A 23,674-nucleotide genomic window follows, 5' to 3' on the forward strand; every position below is an offset into this window, starting at 1 on the left:
ACTGCAGAAAATGATTACATTTTGGAGGCCATTTCCCTTCCTCAGGGTCACCACATCTCCTCTTTCAAGCCGTTAAGTTTTTGGCACAGGTTTTACACCAGATGCCCTTTTTGCTGTAACCCACCTATTTCTACAGGCTTGGAGACTTTCAGACTGGCTCTGATGATACCACACATCATAGGGGCTGGGTACTGTATATGGGCACAAGGTTGAGAGCGTTTCCCAAAGGTGGCAACCCGGTGGTGGCAGGGGCCAAACTGCTGACCTCTCTGGTCAGCAAGCCAGAGCCTTAAGTGTCTAAACCACCATTATATTAGCACAATATTACAGTTGTACTCTCAACGTACTTTTCAAGGAAGCACAAAGCACCACACTCAATACTACTCAAAACAGACTTTTTTGAGTCTTACCCAGGTAGATTGTCACCCAATGTCCAAACCCCAGCCACTGCAGTGCCAGTCCCAAGCCCAAATTAAATGGAAGGGTTGGGTCAGGAAGGGCATCCAGCATAAAACCTGTGCCAAGTTGTTGTACAGGTCGGATGGTCCGCTGTGGTGACCCTCTCGACGCCAGCAGCCAAAACGCTAACAATATTTTAATATACATGATATAACTACCCACACACATTATACAGTACATGAATTTCACAAATGCATAATATAATAATAAACAATATTATTTGCTATGTTCCCGACATATCTTACAACATAAAGTGCTGGCTCTCAATACTGTTTCCTTGCACTACGTTTTTGTGTCATGACAAATTCAGATAAATCTGTTTCAGAGGTTGTGGGCCTGTTGATCAAAATATTTGAGGGAGTCCTCTTATCCAGCTCATAGGGGTCGGTCTCAATGCTGTGAAACAGAGAATTGGACATAATGAGCCAACATGATATCACAGGCGATGTAATCTTTACAAGAAAAAATGTATGTATAGAAAAATTCATTTAGTAAAATTATTATTTTTTTTACCACGAATACAACAAACAAAAGGTTGTCTGTTCAGTATAATGCCAGTTCCATGTAATCAGCGTTTGTCCAATATACAGGGCTTTGCAAAAGTAATGATACCCCTTGACTATATTAACTAACTAGCTAAAGTAACCATCGTTGATGGGAAAATATTTTGTAGAAACAGTAAAAAGGTTAAAAATTACTTTAAAAGCTAAAAATGAGCTGATCCACTTTTTTGGACACCACTTTGTTTTTTATATCTTTCTACACTGTAAAACAATGCTGAAGGCGGTTATCCAAAATTTGCAATAATCTCCTTTAAACAGTTGATATTGAGATGTATATCTGCTACTTCTGTTCTGTAAAGCTTCACAATGGCTCTAATCTGAGGTGCTGTTTGTTAATTGGTGATTTCTGAGGCTGGTAAATGAACTTCTCCTTTGCAGCAGAGATAAGTTTTGGTCTTGCTTTGAACACTTGACAATATAGTTCTTGCAAGAACTGTTCCAAAACATCTTTGTGTCTTAAAATAGCATCTGATGTTATCAATTAGACGGTGTGAACCTTTGACTGGCACTGCATTTGTGAGGTAATTGTTTATACACACATATGAACCAACAATTACCTCACAAATACAGTGTCCCAATCAATTAGACACACGTCTGATCGAGTAAAACAGTAACTCACTATAATCTTTCCAATCTGCATTTTGTATCTTTCCGGAGGTCAGACAGCATCATCACTCCTTCGTCTCCGGGCTCATTGCGGTTCAGATGTAACTCTTGTAGGTTTGACGTGGGGTTCTTCCTCAGAGCTGAAGCCAGAGCAACAAAGCCGTCATCTGTAATGCCGCAGTGCATCAGCCTACAGGGTCAGACAGCAATAAAGACAAAGAACACACCATTTAAGAATACCAAATGAAACGTGAGAATGAATGGCAAGAATGTGGGAATAGTTTCACTGTGGTCCTGAAAAAATTGGATCCAGCAACCAAGTTGCACTCCTGTACTGAACTTCTGTAGTACTTCAAAACTACAAACTTAACATGCAGACAATTGTACATTTTCTCAAAATCCATGAAACACGTGTACATTGAATCCATATGCACCCTTCACCTAATTCTTACATTCTCTGTTCCATTGTTCTGAGAAGTATCCTCCCTCTCTCAGTGTTCCTCCTCAATTCTAGCTTCCAATGCTGGATGGAGTCTTCTGTCCATCATGCACCACAGCAGACTTCTAACCACCACAGTAACTTCAAAGTTGGATTTCAAATAACCTGAGATCCTTAATTGCTTGTTTCACTGCTTAACACGATCCCCATTAGACCTCACATCAACACCCAACTGAACTTGCCCACAATGAATTGTACATGATCCCGTCACCTGCTGATGAGGCATCAAATGATTTACCATAATATTTCTGAGGCAAAACAAACATTTATTCCACGGTTTCTGCATATTTTTCCTGAATCAGGAGAGACTACAATAAGTCTTATATTATTGTTTAATTTATACTTTTTTCCCACCTACCTTTTTCTGTATGAGTACTGATAGCAACATGATTATTAAGCTCAGTGTGTGTGTGTGTGTGTGTGTGTGTGTGTGTGTGTGTGTGTGTGAGAAAATCTCACCACAGTGTTTCCAGTTTACATTGTACACTTTCCAGTCCTTCAGCGAGCGCCTTAATTCCGGTATTATACAGTTTATTGTCACTCAGGTCCAGATGTCTCAGAGCAGAGGTGTTTGATTTAAGGACAGAGGACAGAACTCTGCAGCTCTCCTCGGAGAGGTTACACCCACACAGCCTTGAAAAGAAATTATGATTTATCAGAACACATCTTACACACTCACAAGCACATGACTCATTGTAAGTAAATGAAACAACTTTAAGAATACAAGAAAAAAGAACCAGGTAATTATCAAAAAGAATAAATAAAATACTTTAAATTTTTAGGTGGAGTCTAGATTGTAGGGGCATTTGTTTTTAAAAAAATACAATTACCTGATGCTCACCATAACCATTTTTAAAAAAACCCGTCCCATTACGGACAATACAGATAGCATTATCTAGTGTGCACAGTTGTCCTGTAGGTAGCTGGCAAAATGAAAGCATGCACTTCATAACGCATGTGAGGACCCTGGGATCTGCTAAAAACACAATAAACTATACAGACATACAATAGGGCAAATAAGTATTTAGTCAGCCACCAATTGTTTAGGTTCTCCCACTTAAAAAGATGAGAGAGGCCTGTAATTTTCATAATAGGTACACCTCATGAGAGACAAAATAAGAAAAACAATAAAAAAAAAATCAGTAAAATAAGTATTTGGTCGTCTACAAAAAAAAAAAAAAAAAAAGATTTCTGTCTCTCACAGACCTGTAACTTCTTTAAGAGGCTCCTCTGTCATCCACTCATTACCTGTATTAATGGCATCTGTTATCAATATAAAAGACACCTGTCCACAACCACAAACACTCACATTCCAAACTCCACTATGGCCAAGACCAAAGAGCTGTCAAAGGACACCAGAAACAAAACTGTAGACCTGCACCAGGCTGGGAAGACTGAATCTGCAGTAGGTAAGCAGCTTGGTGTGGAAAACTGTGGAAGAAATTATTAGAAAATATAAGACCACTCTCTCACTATCTTACCCTGTAGGGTCAATATGATCACAAGAACTGTGAGTAAAAAGTCCCAGAACCACATGGGGGAACCTAGTGAATGACCTGCAGAGAGCTGGAACCAAAGTAACAAAGGCTACCATCAGTAACACACTGCATCACCAAGGACTCCAATCCTGCAGTGCCAGACGAGTCGCCCTGCTTAAGCCAGTACATGTCCAGGCCCGTCTGAAGTTTGCTCAAAAGCATTTGAATGATCCAGAAGAGGATTGGGACAATGTCATATGGTTAGATGAAACCAAAATAGAACTTTTTGGTAAAAACTCAACTTGTCGTGTTTGGAGGAGAAAGTATACTGAGTTGCATCCCAAAACACCATACCTACTGTGAAGCATGGCGGTGGAAACATCATGCTTTGGGGCTGTTTTTCTGCAAAGGGACCAGGACGACTGATCTGCGTAAAGGAAAGAATGAATGGAGCCATGTATCGTAAGATTTCGAGTGAAAACCTCCTTCCATCAGCAAGGGCATTAAAGATAAAACGTGACTGGGTCTTTTAGCATGACAATGATCCCAAACACACTGCCCAGGCAACAAAGAAGTGGCTTCGTAAGAAGCATTTCAAGGTCCTGAAGTGGCCTAGCCAGTCTCCAGATCTCAACCCCCTAGAAAATCTTAACTTTTTACTGAAGGTTGACAGCCTCAAAACATCACTGCTCTAGAGGAGATCTGCATGGAGGAACGGGCCAAAATACCAGCAACAGTGTGTGAAAACCTTGTGAAGACAGAAAATGTTTGACCTCTGTCATTGCCAACAAAGAATGTATAACAAAGTATTGAGATGTAATTTTGTTATTGACCAAATACTTATTTTCCACCATAATTTGCAAATAGATTCTTTAAAAATCCTACAATGTGATTGTCTGGGTTTTTTTCTTCTTATTTTGTCTCTCATAGTTTGTCACAAATGTAGTGGGGTTATAGGCGGGACATAAGAGCAGAGGTTAAGACGTTGATGTTTATTAAAAGATAAACAAAGCCTAAACAAGCAAAACTCTAATAAACAAACTAAACAAGAACTATGGCAATAGGCATACACAACACAACAGCAGTAGAACAAAACAGATGCAAGACAAAGTAACTTTTTATTATTATTATTATTATTAATTTTTTCCAGATTTTCTCCTTAATTTAGTCGTGTCCAATTCCTCCCCGTCACTAGGGGGCTCCCACATTAAGGCTACTACTACCACTCAGTCGGGAGGGCCTCCGAACCATGTGATGCCAGCCGACCGCATCTTTTCAAACTGTTCGCTCAGGCACCACTGGGGGCGGCGTAACACACTCGGAGGACAGCGTTATCCGCTCCTTCCGCAGATGCCCCTGATTGGCTGTAGAGCCGTGATTAATGTGGGAGCACTAAGTACCTCTCATCTCTCCCCTCTGACCTCCGGCTGTGAGAGGTTACAGCATTACCAGATGAATCGAACCAGCGATCTACTGATAATAGGACGAGCACTTTACCACTGCGCCACTTGGAGGCCCAAGACAAAGTAACTTAAGTCCATAACTAACAAAAACTTAAAAGAGTCTATGGGCGCAAGTCGCCCTCTAGAGGTTATCCCTGACATAGTTAAGGTATATCTATGTTAAAAATTACAGGTCTCTTTTATCTTTTTAAGTGGGAGAACTTGCACAATTGGTGGCTGACTAAATCCTTTTTTGCCCCACTGTATGTTCTCCTATTTTTGACTATATTCATGGTTTTATCTTATTTTGTTTATACTCACTCATTTCTAAATTCACCAATGTTTTCTTGTTTTTTGCTCTCTTAGGTAAGAGAAATTTTTACAAGTGGACGAGAGCCTCTTACAAAGATAAGAAAAAAACTTTTTTACAGTCCTCAGTGTGTTTGTTTGATGCACATAAACAATTTTAAATTAAGAAAATGTGTCAAATCAAATAATATATAAAATCTCAAACTTTATAAAACTCTAACATAGGTGACAGAGGTTATACTCTCACTCCATGTGGCATAAACCCACTTTTTTATTTCTTTAACTGTGCATCCTTTGGCTGACACACCATTTACAGCAACACAGATCATTTGCCATTGCTGTGTTTTTGATTCACCTCTAACAAGAGTGCTTACACTCTGGAATGTCACATGTTACCTTAAGTTGACTGCAATGCACTTTGATTTCGCTCCTGCTGAAATTCTTCCTCTTTCTTTTTCTTCTTCTTCTCACTACCATTTCTTTGGTGTTATCTCTTTAATTTTTGCTCAGATTTTCACACAGAACACCAGGCACCTGTTCTTATATGGTTAAGGGTGTAACTATGTTAGACTTAGTATTAATTACATGCTAATTTTATGCGAATCCTTTGCGCCTCTAATTTAAGATAAAGTTGGATTCATTGTTGAGCTATTGGATTAATTGCTTTTTCTTCTGAGGAACAGCAGATTGGGATGATCTTGGCGCAAGAGGGAGAAAAACCGTTGGCTTAGTTGTGATCACGTGATGCTCTGTGTCAAAACAAGAAGTGCATGCATGATACATACTACGTAATCCAAGACAATGCTCGTTTTTCAAGTCAAAAGTTATTAAAAATCTTTGCTCGTCTTGCGGAACACTCGTAACCTGCATTACTCGTAATCCGAGGTTCCACTGTATACCAAACCAATGGCTTGAGAGGGACTAATTCATTAATTCATAAATATTATCATCAATGAAAATAATAATAAAAAATATTAGTTGATGACCTTTAAAACTAATAAAACACCTGTCTTCATTAACATAACATTTTTGCTGCATACCGCTGCGATACGGTTTTTATTCATTATGGCACGAGAAACAGTGTTTCCCAGGTCACAATGTGCAGCATATCAGGAGTAGTTTGCGTGCTCAGTAATGAGATGTTACTCATTATATTATAAGAAGTTCAGTCATCTTTAACTCTTCATCATTATAGCAGTGTTACTCGGGCAAAAGAGACAATATTTATGGGCCCATTTTTTTCATTTTGGACCGGAGAAAGAATGGGAAATATTGGAGGGGAAACAGTGTGGGCAGTCAACACAGACCATAAAAATCACCCAGTTTTACAGTCTCTTTGTGATAATTATGTTATCACATGTTAACATAATTACATTCACCTAAAGGATTATTAGGAACACCACACTAATACGGTGTTTGACCCCTTTTCGCCTTCAGAACTGCCTTAATTCTACCTGGCGTTGATTCAACAAGGTGCTGAAAGCATTCTTTAGAAATGTTGGCCCATATTGATAGGATAGCATCTTGCAGTTGATGGAGATTTGGGGGATGCACCTCCAGGGCACGAAGCTCCCGTTCCACCACATTCCAAAGATGCTCTATTGGGTTGAGATCTGGTAACTGTGGGGGCCATTTTAGTCCAGTGAACTCATTGACATGTTCAAGAAACCAATTTGAAATGATTCGAGATTTGTGACATCCTGCATTTTGTTATCCTGCTGGAAGTAGCCATCAGAGGATGGGTACATGGTGGTCATAAAGGGATGGAAATGGTCAGAAACAATGCTCAGGTAGCCCGTGGCATTTAAACCATGCCCAATTGGCACTAAGGGGCCTAAAGTGTGTCAAGAAAACATCCCCCACACCATTACACCACCACCAGCTTGCACAGTGGTAACAAGGCAAGATCGATCCATGTTCTCATTCTGTTTACGCCAAATTCTGACTCTACCATTTGAATGTCTCAACAGAAATCGAGACTCATCAGACCAGGCAACATTTTTCCAGTCTTCAACTGTCCAATTTTGGTGAGGTCGTGCAAATTGTAGCCTCTTTTTCCTATTTGTAGTGGAGATGAGTGGTACCCGGTGGGGTCTTCTGCTGTTGTAGCCCATCCGCCTCAAGGTTGTGCATGTTGTGGCTTCACAAATGCTTTGCTGCATACCTCGGTGGTAACGAGTGGTTATTTCAGTCAAGTTGCTCTTCTATCAGCTTGAATCAGTCGGCCCATTCTTCTCTGACCTCTAGCATCAACAAGGCATTTTCGCCCACAGGACTGCCGCATACTGGATGTTTTTCCCTTTTCACACCATACTATGAAAACCCTAGAAATGGTTGTGCATGAAAATCCCAGTAACTGAGCAGATTGTGAAATACTCAGACCGGCCCGTCTGGCACCAACAACCATGCCACGCTCAAAATTTCTTTCCCATTCTGACATTCAGTTTGGAGTTCAGGAGTTTGTCTTGACCAGGACCACAACCCTAAATGCATTGAAGCAACTGCCATGTGATTGGTTGATTAGATAATTGCATTAATGAAAAATTGAATAGGTGTTCCTAATAATCCTTTAGGTGAGTTTATGTTGCGATGAAAATATGATCATATAACCCCAATACTATAATCCCTGCAGAATTGATTACAAACTAGCATTGCTTACATACAAGGCCCTAAATAGTTTAGTTCTTACGTATCTAGCCGGTCTTATGCAATCTGCCACATTCCTTAACTTCACAAGACTTTGGATGTCTGGCTGTTCCAAGAATATCAAAGTCCACAAAAGGGGGCAGAGCGTTTTCATATTTAGCTCCTAAGCTTTAGAATAGCCTTCCAGAAAGTGTTCGGGGCTCAAACACAGTCTACCAGTTTAAAAGTGGCATACACATAATCCATCCCATAATCTCATAATCCAGTACATTTAATTGCACATTCTCATCTAGTGCTGCTAATAAAATGAATGTCAAATATGCAAATGCTTTTCCACCTGTTCTTTATTTTTTATTCATCCTGAGGCATCTGGAGATTGTGCAAGCTCCAGTAGACAGAGGCCAACCCTGTAAGGATCCTGACGCATCCAGAGAAGGCCCACCTCCAGCTAGATTCTGATGTATAATGGTTTGGAGTTACACACGCTGCTCCTGAGCTCCCAGCACTCCATACCCCCCTCTGCACCTGTCTGAATCACCCAGGTGCCATGCTGGTGCTGAACTGAACTGGTCTCCATGTTAACTTAGACATCTTCTGTTATACTGAACTTCCAGCTGTCTAACACACAGTATGACTGCAGATCAATTTATCTGCAAATCTGTAATGACTCAAATGAGTTTGAGTTCCCTGTTGGGTCAGGCTCCTCTTAAGGTTTCTTCCTATTGCCATCCCAGGGCATTTTTCCTTGCCAGTGTCGTCGTGATATATGGACATGCAACAGTTGTTGGGATGTTAAAAATAAATATAATTAGCTGAAAACATCAGATGAACAGATACATTTTAAATGTCAAGATAATTATTTTGTGGGAAACTTGGTTGGAAAAAAAATGGTTTGGCTAGACTACATTGACTGTAGGGTTAATTAATAATAATCTTATTGCTAAAATGGTATGTTTTCATTGACTAAAACTAGACCAAAATACTTAAGGGTTTCTCCGACTAAAACTAGACTAAGATGTCCAGACCTTTAATCGTCTAAAACTTGACTTAACAAAAATAGGACAAGATTGACTGAATATGATAAAAATTAACAGGGACATTTAAGACTAAGATTAAAATTGAAAATTGCTGACAAAGTAACCCTAAGCGGCACTCAAACTCTGTAGTTGAAAACACTATGCGCTTACCACTGGACCACTAGGAGGCATGCTGCTGATGATAGTAAATACATGTACAGTACATAACCATGAGCGCAACAAAAATACCAGACAACAGCAATTTACCATAATGTTAAAAAACAAGCCAAAAAGGTAAAAAGAAAACACTTGGTCTATGAGGTATGTCCTGTGGAAGTGGATGCAACCACCATATTTCAGAAGAGTAATTTGGAAATTAAGATGTGCCTAATGGAGATGCGTGATATGAGAGCTGACGTGTCTGTCCCATTTTTCGATTGGAAATCTAAACTTTGTTAGAAACTTGGATGTGGGCATATCTCTCTGTCATATTCTAAGCCTCTCTTTTAAAAATACAACAGTTGTCAATGACATTCTTTCTTTTCTGAATGTAATGCTTTTAATACTTTAATATTTTTTTTTATATTCACTGAAATGTGGATAGAGCTGTTAATAAAGTGCAGTGCAATATACTCTATATACTCTAAGCCCAGTACAAAATGGACTAATCAATGCATCAGTGCAAATACTCACAAAGATTTTCTGGATTCCTTGATGACTGGCATCAGCCTTATGAGACATTCCTCTGACCGGTCATACGTCCTCAAATCAAAGTCCTCCTGTTCATGTTTTGACATCAGCAACACAAAAACCAGTGCTGACCACTGAAGGGAAGAAAGATTGGTTCCACTAAGACAGTTGTAACTTCCAGGTTTCAGGTAGGTTTGTACTTCCTGCTCTAAAGAATGTTCATTCAGTTCATCTAGACAGTGGAACAGATTAATGGAGTTTTCTATAGAGGGAGGCTCTTGGATCATCTTTTTAATATATGTGACTGTTACTGAGGTAATGTGAGAGCTACTTCCTGTCTGGGGCAGTAGGCCTTTTAAGAGAGTCTGATTGGACTCTAGAGAAAGGCCAAGAAGGAAGCGAAGGAACAGGTCCAGATGTCCATTCGCACTTTGTAAAGCCATGTCTACTGCACTCCTGAGGAAATCAGACATGCTCGAGTTGTTGAAAAGATCAGCTGTGGTAGGTTGTTCTGTTGGATTTCTGTTGATGAAGAAAAGAAATGCGTATAAAGCAGCCAGAAACTCCTGAACACTCAGATGTACAAAGCTGAACACCTTCCCCAGATGAAGCCCGAACTCCTCTCTGAAGATCTGAGTACACACTCCTGAGTATACTGTCGCTTCTTTGACACCAATGCCACACTCTGTCAGGTCTTCCTCATAGAAGAGCAGCTTTCCTTTCTCCAGCTGTTGGAAAGCCAGTTTTCCCAGTGCCAGAATACTCTCTTTGGTCTGCTGAAGACCAGGGTCACATTTCTGATCGCATTTTTGGTCGTTTTGTTTGATCTGAATGATCAGGAAATGTGTAAACATTTGAGTCAGAGTCTTGGGGATCTTGCCACTTATTGCTTCACCCAACATTCTCCCTAGAACAGTGGCTGAGATCCAGCAGAAGACTGGGATTTGGCACATGTTGTAGAGACTTCTTGAAGACTTCATGTGTGAAATGATTTTATTGGCCAGAGTCTGATCACTGATAATCTTCCTGAAGTACTCCTCTTTCTGAGAATCACTGAACCCTCGTACCTCTGTTACCTGATCTACACACTCAGGAGGGATCTGATGAGCTGCTGCTGGTGGAGAGGTGATCCAGAGAAGAGCAAAGGGAAGCAGATTTCCCTTGATGAGGTTTATCAACAGCACATCCACTGAGGCTGACTCTGTCACATCACACAATCTGTCATTGTTCTGGAAATTTAGAGGAAGTCGATATTCATCCAGACCATCGAAGATGAACAGTATTTTATAGGCCTCACAGGTCAACAGTTCTTCATTTGTTTCTGGGAAAAAGTGATGAAGAAGTTCCATCAGACTGAGATTTTTCTGCTTCATCAGATTCAGCTCTCTAAAAGGAAGTGGAAACATGAAGGTGATGTCTTGATTTGCTTTTCCTTCAGCCCAGTCCAGAATGAACTTCTGCACAGAGATAGTTTTTCCAATTCCAGCAATTCCTTTAGTCAGCACACTTCGGATGGACTTGTCCTTAAAGAGATCATTACATTTAATGGGTGTCTCATTTGATGCCGGTCTCTTCGATGGCTTTTCAATCTGTCTCACTTCATGCTCCCTAGTGACATCCCCTTCATCTCCCCCTTCACCTTCAGTAATGTTGAGCTCCGTGTAGATCTCATTCAGAAGTGCTGAGATTCCATGATGTGAGGCTTCACAGATTCTTTTAAATTTGTCCCTCATTTTGTATTTATGCTTTTGTTGATGTATGAAGAACAGTTCTAATGAAAGAGGAAAATAGTTAATTTTTTACAGTATGAACTTTTAATGAAATAGTATGAATTATCTACAGTATGGGGGTACAAAGTTGCTTTTAGTTTTAATGAGTATATTCCTAATTAATTTCTTATATTGAGCAAAATGGATTCAAGATGATTTTTTTTAACCTGCTTATTTTTCATCCTGTTTCACCCAGTTACACCATGGATCCATTAGATATAATTTAGAGGTGGGGGCATTAATTCAGTTATATATTATGGTTCTATCGTAGGACAATTCATGTACTGCCAATGACTCCAAAATGTATTTTTTAAAATTCATTTTTAATTATATATGTTTGCATATGGGGTAGTAAAATGTCGCAGTTTCTTTATAATCCTACTCTAAACTATTCACACATTGGCAAACTGCACAGCATGCTATGTGGAAGAAAGGAATTATTTGCTTAGCTTGTTGTGAATGCTAATAAAATATAAAACAAATGATTAAATCAAATTGGGATATTTGTAAAACCGATACTTACAGAATCTAGATCAAAATATGAAATCAAATATATTTAATAATAATAATAATAATAATAATAATATTGTATCAGGGGGTAAATGGTTGTTCTCATCCCTATATATACTTATCATACTACTTTTTCCATGCTAATATACACAGCTCATGTTTTCAAATACAAGAAGTACATCCTGGAATGTCTTTATACTTCTGGCCTACCTTATATGTACATCAGTACTTCCATATCACAAGATAATGTACTTATACGTATAGGATTACAATGAGTAATGTTAATTACTAGTCTTTACGGTCTGGTAGAAGAGCGTCTGCCAAATGCCTAAATGTAAATCTAAATGTAAGAAAGAACAAGAAGTCTTAAATTCTTTTCCTCGAATCTTCCAGCTTTTTAGGAAGCATTTTTTGTCATTATTGTTCCTTTCACTTCATATTATGTTTTCATGTTTGCCTAGTTCTTGTTTTCTCATCCATGTTCCTAGTGCTTCTTTGTGTTGCACTGACTAAAACATATTTTTACTTGCATCTGCCTCTGACCCCAATCCATGAAAGAATACAAGACCCACTACGGATACAGCAGAAAAGCTTAAAGAGAGCACCAGTGTGATTCAACGCAATGCTCGCCTGGACCAGCTCAAGGCTGTACCAAAGAATTTACAGCTGTACTCAATCCTCTCAGCACAGGCCAGAGACCTACAGAGTGAGAGTAAGGCCTTTTCAATCTGACACTGCTCCAATTTCCTGCTAGGCACAGGATTGCTCCGCCTCCTCCGAAGAACCTTATCTCCCACTCATGCACCACCTGGATTGTAACTTCCCACCCTGACCTTGCTGTGTTTGTCTTTCCCGCCACTGGTCTTGCCGTCCCGCTCATATCTTCCCTCTCCATCCTTACTACGGCTCCTTTTCCAGTAGTAGGGATGTTGCTCCACCCAGCACCCTAGTACCACCAGGAGGCCAAAGTAGGCATGTCAGAAACAAAACCTTACACTGGGACTTGGTTCTATCAGGACTACATTAACCATCAGCCTCTGCACATATCAAGATCACAGGGCATGTTAATATCTATGAGTACTGGTATGGCAGCACAGTGGCATAGTCATTAGCACTGTGACCTTGCACCTTAATTCCAGTTTTATTTTCCACCTCATGTTCTGTGTGCATGGAGTTTAAATGTATAGAATTCAGGTGGGGTATATACTGTATAGTATTAGTTATTTATATTTATACTGTATATTATTGTAAGTTATTCTACCACTGATTTCATTCATGGACGAGCAAGAAATGTATACAAACCCCCAATTTTATGATAAAATCTATGCAGCAACTATTTATTTCCTTATATTATTTCCTTTTTGGATTAGAATAGACTAATGTTTATGCATGCTTAAAATTAATAATTGAATTTTTTTTCTGAAAAAGACCTTATTGTTGGTCATTCTTAAAAGTAGACTGTCCCATAGACCAATAGCTAGAAATCTTGAAAGTTTGATCATTATGGACCAACATTCGGTTTCTATACTTAAAATAATTTTATAATCCTCTTTATAAAGTTCTTACCCTTCTGCAGTGTTTCAGAGAGATCTGTCTGCTTTATGTTATCAAGAACACATGCTGTGAACTTTAGTAACGCCTCTCTGATATCGGGATCATCCACCACTTCACTTTCAAAGCATGCAGGGTAACCAGGGTTCGAATGATTTTTCAGCCTCTTCAGCTCATTCTTAACCAAAGTAATCATTCTATGTTCCAACTCCTGCTCAGGAATGAAAAATAATCTCGTCTAATTAATAATTACTAGAAAATAGAATTATCAATGAAAGCTGTAGCACAGTAAAACATTTCAATAATATGTAGCCTTTTATTGTATTGTATTTTACAATATATCTTTCCAATTTAACTCATTTTAACAGATACAGTAGTTTGTTTAAAGTCTCCGCCCCATCATTTATAGTCAGTGATTATTATGTTGGTGCTGTTTGGTGAGCTACTGAAAACCAAGAACAAATGATTTGATTTAATCTTTTTCCTAACAATAGGAAAAAATATTTTTGTTTTATTGTTTGTATTTTCTGTATACACTAATCAGCCATAACATTAACAGTAACACAATAACATTAATTATCAGTTTTACCCGAGCAAACTGGTGACAAGATCATGGACACCCAAGCCTCATCCATGTCCGTGGGAACCACAGGCCAGCCTTTACTTGTCTGATCCCACAGAAAAGCCAATCACTGAACAAAGTTAATGCTGGCCATGACAAAAAGGCACCCAAACACCAAGTGCACCACAGCCCAACATGCACAGGGTCCAGCAGGGTCCTTGTGGGATGTGCCAGAGAAACAAATCTGATCCATGGAGGCTTCACCCCTCAATCCACCCAAATTATCTGCTGCCAATGCCCAAGTGCTCTGGTAGATTCTTGTGAAGCCATGACCCAGAGGCACATGGGGAACCTACACAATCTTGGCTTATTGGTTTGCGTTATAACATTATGGCTGCTTGGTGTATGTGATCATTTTATAAAATATATATATATATTATTACTTAATTATGTAGAACAATTATTTCTGTGCTTTCTTGCACTGGTTAATAAATAAAAAATCCCCAAATCTTTTCTGGCATTTGGTTATGTTGTGACAGACATATATTATCACTGAAATATTAACTTGGGACTGTTCTGACATAAAATGGATTTGGTTTAAGTCAATGTTAAAAATAATTCTTGCAAAACAGTTTTACAAAAGAAGTAGATAAACAAACCTCAAATATGCATTTTGGCTTGTTTTTGTTGGACTTCTTTTTAGACCTGTAATAAAAGTGTAATGTAAACTATATAAAATATACAGACCTGTTCCACTTGCACCAACTAAATTTAAAATGTACTAGAAATGCTAGAAAAAGATAGAGGAAGTATTTGTATTGTTGCTAAAGTTTTTTATGATCTTTAACAATTGTTTTAATTAAAAATGATTTGTGTACAACAAAACTCAATATCTTTTTGGTTTCAATTTATTGCCACTACTCATTATAAAATCATAAACAAAGCAAGAATTTAATAATTAAAAAAATAATAATTTCACCAACATATTATTGGTATTATTGGTTTGCACAAATGAAGGCTATTGTGGTATTGTAGTGTTTTGCTAAATTGTACAAAATGTTGTACAAAATGTACACTTCTATAACAAATCTAATTTTGATGTAAAACTTTTTTGTAAATGTTTTGGTCACATTCTTGTGACTCAAAGACATAATGCACAAATATACAGCATATTCTGCAGCTTATGTCTCTTCTGTTGGTTTGTTTTCCCAAAAAGGCTAAAATAAGATCTGATTTTGCTGTCAAACTATGCAAGGAGTCTGAGATCACATCAATGCAAAATGTCCAGAAAGAGAACTGAAACTCTTTTGAAGCCCGTTTGATTTGTGGTTACCAAAGGTCAAATCAAGTTGGTCAGGAGATTCACTTCACTTTAGGTTTCATGCACTTGAAAATGATTGGGAAACAAAATTAAACAGAAGTTTATAAATTTTGCATTAAGAAAGGGCATGAAGCTACACATATTGCTCTTAAACAAAATATTTACTCACAGGATCAGGACTAAACAGCCGTGTGTCCATAACAAAACCACTTGTTATTAAGACACATCAGAAAAAAAGACTTTAGTTATGGACTTTTAAGGTCATGTGACCCGATGCATCCAGATTGAGCCTATCCCAGAGCAATGGGGTAAGAAGGTAAGCGAATGAAGCGATGCACCCATCTTTTTAAAAAAAACCTTTTTACACAGTTTTAGATCATTTGCTACAGCTTTTTGCAATATAATAATAAAATAATAATAATAATAATAATAATAATAATAATAATAATAATAACAACAAATGAATCATAACCATGCTGTTTTTGTTTTTTTTACAGTTGGCAAGGGTATTTCTTCCTCATGTCTTTTGGACTCACCTTACATTCGTTTTAGTATTCCGCTTCTCAACAGAACTCATTCTGCAGAAATTCTGCTATAAACATATAGAGGAAAAGTGTATATTTAATTAAGTATTAAAAATCTGTTTATCTCCACATGGGTGATGTATATAGAATACAAACATTCTTTTATCAAATTCGATTAATCTCTCCTTTAAGCTGCAGATTTACTCACTGCGTTTCATCCAAACTGCTTTATGTTCCTGTTTGCACAAACTGCTACACTGTGGCCGCTTCCTTACACATACTTTTATGCGTGCATGCATACACACACACACACACACACACACACACATGCACCAATTTGAAAACAAGCTAGTTCAGCATGTGCCGAGCTGAGTCATATCGAGCACAGGCACCAGAGGTGAATAGTTGTTTTCACTTTCTAAATTGTTTATTCATTCATTTATTTATTTACTGTATTTATTTATTCATGAGTAAAGGAATAAAAAAACATATTATGATGTAAAGTGTTAGAGAAGAGGGTGGCAAGTTTAAAAATGTATTCTCAGCATGATCGAGCATAAAAACAGGAAATTCACTGATGTACTAGTTTAATAAGTTAAGTAGTTCTTCAGGCAAGCGGCACAGTGTTGTACTGATTAGCACTGTGGCCTCATTCCATCAGCATCAAGGGTTCGATTCCAATCTCGGGTCACTGGATTCCCCCATTGTCCAGGGTCTACCCTGCCTAGTTCCCTGAGTCCATCGGGATAGGCTCCAAGGCTAATAGTTGTCCTGGATCATGCAAATAAAACAACTAAGGAAATAGCTGAGACTACTAAAATTGCGTTAAGAACTGTAAAATGCATTATTAATACCTGAAAGGATGGTGGTAACTATCATTTTTGAGAAAGAAATGTGGTCAGAAAAACATCCTAAATTCACTTAAATGCTTAGTCATCAAACTCACGGTAATGTTTAATAGTGAAAGTAAGAGCATTTCCACACTCACAATGATAAGAAAACTCAAGGGATCAGGACTAACCAGCTGTCTAGCCTCAAGGAAACCAGTTATCAGTAAGGCTAATCAGAAAAAAGGATTTGCTTGTATCACAAACTAACCTAGGTTGATCAGAAGACTTAGCGATTAGCGGTTGGCCCTTAGTAGCGTGGATGGTAAACCCAAACGCAGAAGCAAGCAAGTAGGCAGGATAACCATGCAAATTATTCTAAGGACTCTCACAAAAGGGGAGCAAGAGAAAAACACAAATTTATCCTGCGTCCTATAAACACACACTCGAATCAGAAAGTAAACCAAAGAAAGTGAGTACTCACGAAATGGCTGGAACCAGACTTAACAAAGAACCCATCCTCATCTGGGTGAAACAGAAAGCAGAAATTGATCTGCATTCATACTGTGTGTTAGGTGGCAGGCAGTTCAGCATAACAGTTGATTTTAACTAATGTTAATATTGTAGCGTTTTTCACTGCTACTAAGGAACTTGGAGAGATGAGTGAGCTTCCTTGCTGCCCAATGCAATTGGCTGGGAGTATTTTATTCAGCACGGTACATAAACAGCACATTCAACAGGTCACACACAATCAACAAGACACACTGACCCACACACACACACCCTGGCCGAAGCCACTAACCCAAACACCTTTCCTCGACAGGGTGAACACCTAACAACCCCTCTCGCAAAGCATGATGGTTACTAGTCAAAACCTCGCCCACACCACACTGCCCCCATCCGAGCTGTGACCATCCCCGGTCACGATGGCAAACTCAGTCTGGGAAGTGTGACGGTGGTCGGTGCTGGTGTTGTGAACGCCGGAGTCTTTTTGCGGGGGAAGGGAACCACTATCCTTTCCCTAAGGCGGACCGGCCTCCACAGAGTTCGAGGTCTCGCTGGCATTGGGCTGGCAGGGTGCGAGACAGTCCCGGTGGAGCACGACCACTCGCGACCGCCCCGTCAACCTCAGCCGGTAGACTACATCGGAGAGCTGGGCAATTACCGTACAGGGACCCACCTACGCTCCGGGCATTGGAAAACCTCCGAGCGGATGAGCGGAAGGACTGGGCGAAGAGGGTCGCGAGTCGCTCCACTTCCGGTTCGGCACAGGTGACCGTAAGGAGGCCGCGTGCGAAGAGCTAGCAACCCGCGAGCGGAGTGCCTCCGAGCCACTGGGGGCGTTCGCCATGGACCTGAGATCTCTCGCACGCCCAGGGCTACCCGGAATTCGGGCCCCTCCAGCAGGAAGAGCTAGCTCGCCGTGCGTTCCTGCGGGGAATCCAGCCGTCGCGGCTTCGCGAGCACATCCGGTTAGCGGCACACGGCTAGGCCTCGACTCAGCCTCAGATTCTGCGATGCTGCCGAGGCCAGGGACCGCCGGACTACCGCTGCAACGTTCTCAGGCCTGAGGACAACGTACCCCAGCAGCCGTTAAAACTAGCTGCGGGGAAGCCGCCTCCCACAGCCGTCTCTGTTTCCCCAACTGCGGGGTTCAATTTCCGGTCAGGACGTGTAGCTGTTCAAGACAAACTTCTGAACTCCAAACTGAATGTCAGAATGGGAAAGAAAAGTGAATTAAGCAATTTTGAGCGTGGCATGGTTGTTGGTGCCAGAAGGGCCGGTCTGAGTATTTCACAATCTGTTCAGTTACTGGGATTTTGACGCACAACCATTTCTAGGGTTTTCAAAGAATGGTGTGAAAAGGGAAAAACATCCAGTATGCGGCAGTCCTGTGGGCAAAAATGCCTTGTTGATGCTAGGGGTCAGAGGAGAATGGGCCGACTGATTCAAGCTGATAGAAGAGCAACTTTGACTGAAATAACCACTCGTTACCACCGAGGTATGCAGCAAAGCATTTGTGAAGCCACAACACGCACAACCTTGAGGCGGATGGGCTACAACAGCAGAAGACCCCACCGGGTACCACTCATCACCACTACAAATTGGAAAAAGAGGCTACAATTTGTACAACCTCACCAAAATTGGACAGTTGAAGACTGGTTAATGAATCTCGTCTGCCTGGTCTGATGAGTCTCGATTTATGTTAAGACATTCAAATGGTAGAGTCAGAATTTGGCGTAAACAGAATGAGAACATGGATCCATCATGCCTTGTTACCACTATGGTGGCTGGTGGTGGTGGTGTAATGGTGTGGGGGATATTTTCTTGGCAAACGCTGCGCCCCTTAGTGCCAATTGAGCATCGTTTAAATGCCACGGGCTACCTGAGCATTGTTTCTGACCATGTCCATCCTTTTATTACCCCTTTTCCACTGCTCTGGTTCCCGTGCCGGTTCACAATTTTGGAACAAGTGCGCAGAACAAAATTGGTGCCGGTGCCCTAAAATAAGCACCGAACCAGCCCCTAAACTCTGCTGGTCCAGTTGCAAGAACCCGTGATGTCACGAGAGGTGGGCGGAGTTATTTCAAATTGGTTTCTTGATATGATAATGAGTTCACTGTACAAAAATGGCCCCCACAGAATGGGAGCTTCGTGCCCTGGATGTTCATCCCACAAATCTCCATCAACTGCAAGATTCTATCCTATCAATATGGGCCAACATTTCTAAATAATGCTTTCAGCACCTTGTTGAATCAATGCCACGTAGAATTAAGTTCTGAAGGCGAAAGGGGATCAAACACTGTATTAGTACTTTAAAAATTTTTTTTTTATTTAAATTTCCCATAAAATATAAAGTAAAAATAAAACTAATTAACCTGCACTTTACCTTTAAAAAAAGTAAAAATAACACTCTCTGCCTTAGACAGAAACTCTGCTCTGTCACGATTCTTTTCAAATGTAATGTGCCGGTTCATTTGTTTTGTTTACTTTACAGCATCAGCATCTTATTCTACAACATCTGTTAACTTTACAGCAGTGATTCCATTAGTATGCGCTCACGCGAGTGTGACTAGCGATGTTCCTTGCTAATTTTTCCAATAAAACAGTCTCTCCGTTACTGAGTTAGCGACGTACGAAAAACGTATCCCTGGTGACACACACCACAGATCTGCCCTGGTGGCATAAGCCTACACAATACCGGGCTTAATGTTTTGTGTTGTAATGTTATGGCAGATCGGTTAAATTAACATACTGTACATATGGAAAAGCCCACAATATTTAGAAACAAATTTGAACAAGTTTGACTGCAAAATGAGATAACTTCATTTTTTGCAGCTTTGAGTGTAACAAACTGATAACAAATATGTTCTGCATCCACTCCAAAATATTAAGTCAAAATTGTTTTTTGTTATATGTGTTTGTGTTTATTTTGTGTGATTTTTCAAAACACTCTAATTAAACCTCCCTCGTTTTTGTCCCAATAGATAAATCTGCACTGGTTGCTTTAAGTATGGAGTTTAGTATCAATACTACGTTGGTTTACCTTCACCAAGAATATAGCAAACTCATGTTTCAGTCAGTTCGGACACCAACCAGAGACTTAGAGCTTTTTTTTTAAATATTGTAACATCTTAACTGAAAAAAAAAAATGCCGAAGTTAAAGGCCATTGGTCGGACAGTTTCATACACTGGTGAGAAAAAATTCTCTTTCAGTTTGATATTGAAGAAAAAAAACTGAAGTAGATTTGAACACCTTGTGCTATGGGGTTAAGGGGTGGGATATATATATACACACTATCGTTCAAAAGTTTGGGGTCACTTGCAAATTTCTTGGTTTTTGTTTAGTGATTTATTTTCTACATTCTACAACAATACTGGGGATTTTAAAACTATAAAATAACACATATGGGATTAGGTAATTACGTAACAACAAAAAAAAACGACAGTTAGTTGTTATTTTAAGACACAGAGGTCGGCCTTTCTGTAATAGTTCTTGTAAGAACAGTATTGTGTCAAGTGCATTTGCAAAATTCATCGAGCACCATAATGAGACTGGCTCCCATGAAGGCCGTCCCAGGAGGGCGAGACCAAAACCTACCTCTGCCGCAGACCAGAAGTTCATTTAGAGTCATCAGCCTGAAAAATGACCAATTAACAGCACCTCAGATTAGAGGCGTTATGAAGTCTTTACAGAGCAGAAGTAGCAGAAACATCTCACCATTAACTGTTTAAAGGTATATATAAATAAATCTTTTGCCAGCCCTCTTTCCTGGCTTTTGTTGCCTCTCCTGTTTTTTTTGCTGTGTTTCCCAGTGTCTTTATTAAAGTTTTAGATTCTCCATAAGCCTCTAATAAAACCTCTTGCTCCGCTTGAGAAAAAAATTGAGCCACTCTTTTGCCATTTCGTCAACCAATCGGAGAGGTTGTGATCAGTGTTTCTACTGTCGATGCATATCGCCTTTTTACACCAACGCATGAACGTGCAATAATCCTAGAAAACTCAATCCAGCTAAACTAATCATCAACAACAGGTGTGCTTAAAGAATTAACTTAGCCACATCTTAGATGTGTCAAGTTATCCTGGATGTGTCAAGCGATGTACGAAGAACGGACCCCAGGATGTTGGCACAGAGCCTTTGGGTGCTGTGGGTTGTGGGCCAGGCCTCGGCACATTAGATTTCTTTGTCTGTTGTTTCCCATGGGACTTAATCTGATTGGGATCTGGAAAGTTTGGAGGAGTTCATTCGTTAGTGGACCGAGACCTCTTTACTGTTTCACACTCTCAGACTGATTCTGTTGCTGTGGTCTGGAGTGTGAGCGCTGCGCTTTTACCTGCACGAGGAACCGCACAGAGGGAGGTTACACTCTGGGTTACACTTACATAAACCAAACACTGTATGGTTAAAAAAAAAAACTAATAAAGTACAGTGAGCTCACACGCTGCCCAACATACCATCACACAGGTGTGTGTGTGTGTGTGTGTGTGTGTGTGCCAGGTCAACGTACTTCAACGTACCACAAATCATTTATATGTTACAGGGTTATGTTTACCTGAGAGCAGATTCTGATCATTGTGTATACACACACACACACACACACACACACACACACACAGTTTCCAGGTCAGCATGGTGCTGCACAGGACTGTGGCAAGGAAGTGACATCATTTCCTGTATGCAAGTGCCAACAACTGCCACCAGAAAACCTCCTCCCAGGTTAGGTGCTGATTGGTGTTCACAAACTACAGTGAAACTAAACTTATTTGTACATCAGGAGAAAAGCTTCTGGTAATATCTGTAATTTTAACACATTAAAAATTTGAACTCACAGCATTTATAAAATACAGTATTAAACCTTAAAACTAGATGTAAATAAACAATACTTTTGACCTTTTTTTGGAAGACGATCACTTCTTTACTGTAAATCTTGTAAACTATTTCAAGTATTTAAGGTACTTTTAACAACAGAAAACTGAACATAGTAGTATGTAAGTCTACCTGAGCCTCCAATAACTACCTGGACTCCATATCAGGTGACATCAAGTGTTATGCTGAACTGCCTGCCTCTAACACACAGTATGAGTGCAGATCAATCCCTGCTATCCGTTATCACCCAAATGAGGATGGGTTCCCTGTTGAGTCTGGTTCCTCTCAAGGTTTCTTCCTATTACCATCTCAGGGAGTTTTTCCTTGCCACTGTCGCCCTCGGCTTGCTCACCAGGGACGAACTGACCATTTTGATTCATACAAATTCACATTTCATACAAACTTAAATAATTCTTTTGATTGTGTAAAGCTGCTTTGTAACAATGACAATTGTGAAAAGCCTTATACAAATTAAATTGAATTGAAGTGTACTGCCATCTAGTGGCCAGACATCTGCAGTGCACCACTTAGAGTGTCACCAGCCTATACACTTGGTAGTTATTTATTATTGAGAAAGTAGGCTTTAAGTGTATAATTAAACATGTGTAACTGTATTCTTGCATTTCTATTTTATTATTAGACGTTCTAAAGAACACAAGTCGAACACGGTGTATTGTTCTTTTTCACATTTCCACCCTGTTGTTTCACAGTGTACCAAGTTTACCAAATGTCTTGGAATTTTTACAGGTCTAGTTCCTATCTATGTGAATATATGGTACATTAAAGATACCACTAAAACATTTACATGCTTTAAATCCTTTTCTTTAGTTATACTTTTCTATACAAAGCCTGCAGTTCATTCTGACTGAGAGTCTGATTGAATGAGTGTATGCACAGTACGGTAAAGATATCAAAGAGCGAGTCCTAATCAATGTACAGACAAAACCTTTCTTTTATAAATGAATGTTACTGATCATTTTTATTTTCATAGTTCTTAAACCCTGAATGGTAACTTCATATACATGAAAAATTCATTATTAAAGTCAACAGTAAGATTTTACAAGACTTTACAAATTATACCAAATAAAATCATTTATAGACTATGTAAATGACGTTCTAATTTCCTCTACTCTTACTCTAACTGTAGGTGGATCCGTGGTAAAAACTATGTAAAACAGCAGCAAAGAACTAGCTCCCCATGTGACTGATAAGTGTACTGCAGACACAAATCACGACAATGGCAAATCAAATCATTTCCTGTATGACTTTATCAGTCTCTCATATTGTTTTGGACAATTCTTCCTTTGAAACGTTGCTTCAGTTGATTGAGGTTTTTGGGCATTCGGTTGTGCACAGCTCTCTTTATGTCCTGCCACAGCATTTTAATTGGGTTCCATTCCAAAACCTCGATTCCTTTATTTTTCTGCCTTCCTGATGTAGATTTGCTGGTGTGCTTCGGATCATTGTCATGTTGCATGACCCAATTTTAGCTGTCAGACAGCTTTAGTATTTTAGAAGCTCACATTTGGTTAT

General features: G+C 39.5%; 1 protein-coding gene across 1 annotated transcript; it reads right to left on the reverse strand.

Annotated features, from left to right (window-relative positions):
• On the reverse strand, positions 1-16,052 carry LOC128527124 (protein NLRC3-like). Its single transcript, XM_053499431.1, has 7 exons — positions 15,958-16,052; positions 14,760-14,805; positions 13,554-13,749; positions 9,712-11,479; positions 2,587-2,760; positions 1,642-1,818; positions 1-855 (listed from the first exon to the last, which is right to left on the reverse strand). The coding sequence occupies exons 1-7, from the start codon at positions 15,996-15,998 to the stop codon at positions 723-725; spliced, it is 2,535 nt and encodes an 844-aa protein (XP_053355406.1). The 5' UTR covers positions 15,999-16,052; the 3' UTR covers positions 1-722.
• Positions 16,053-23,674: the final 7,622 nt, after the last annotated feature.

The sequence above is a fragment of the Clarias gariepinus genome, chromosome 6 (genome assembly GCF_024256425.1).
Source record: "Clarias gariepinus isolate MV-2021 ecotype Netherlands chromosome 6, CGAR_prim_01v2, whole genome shotgun sequence".
In the NCBI taxonomy this organism is placed as follows: Eukaryota; Metazoa; Chordata; class Actinopteri; order Siluriformes; family Clariidae; genus Clarias; species Clarias gariepinus.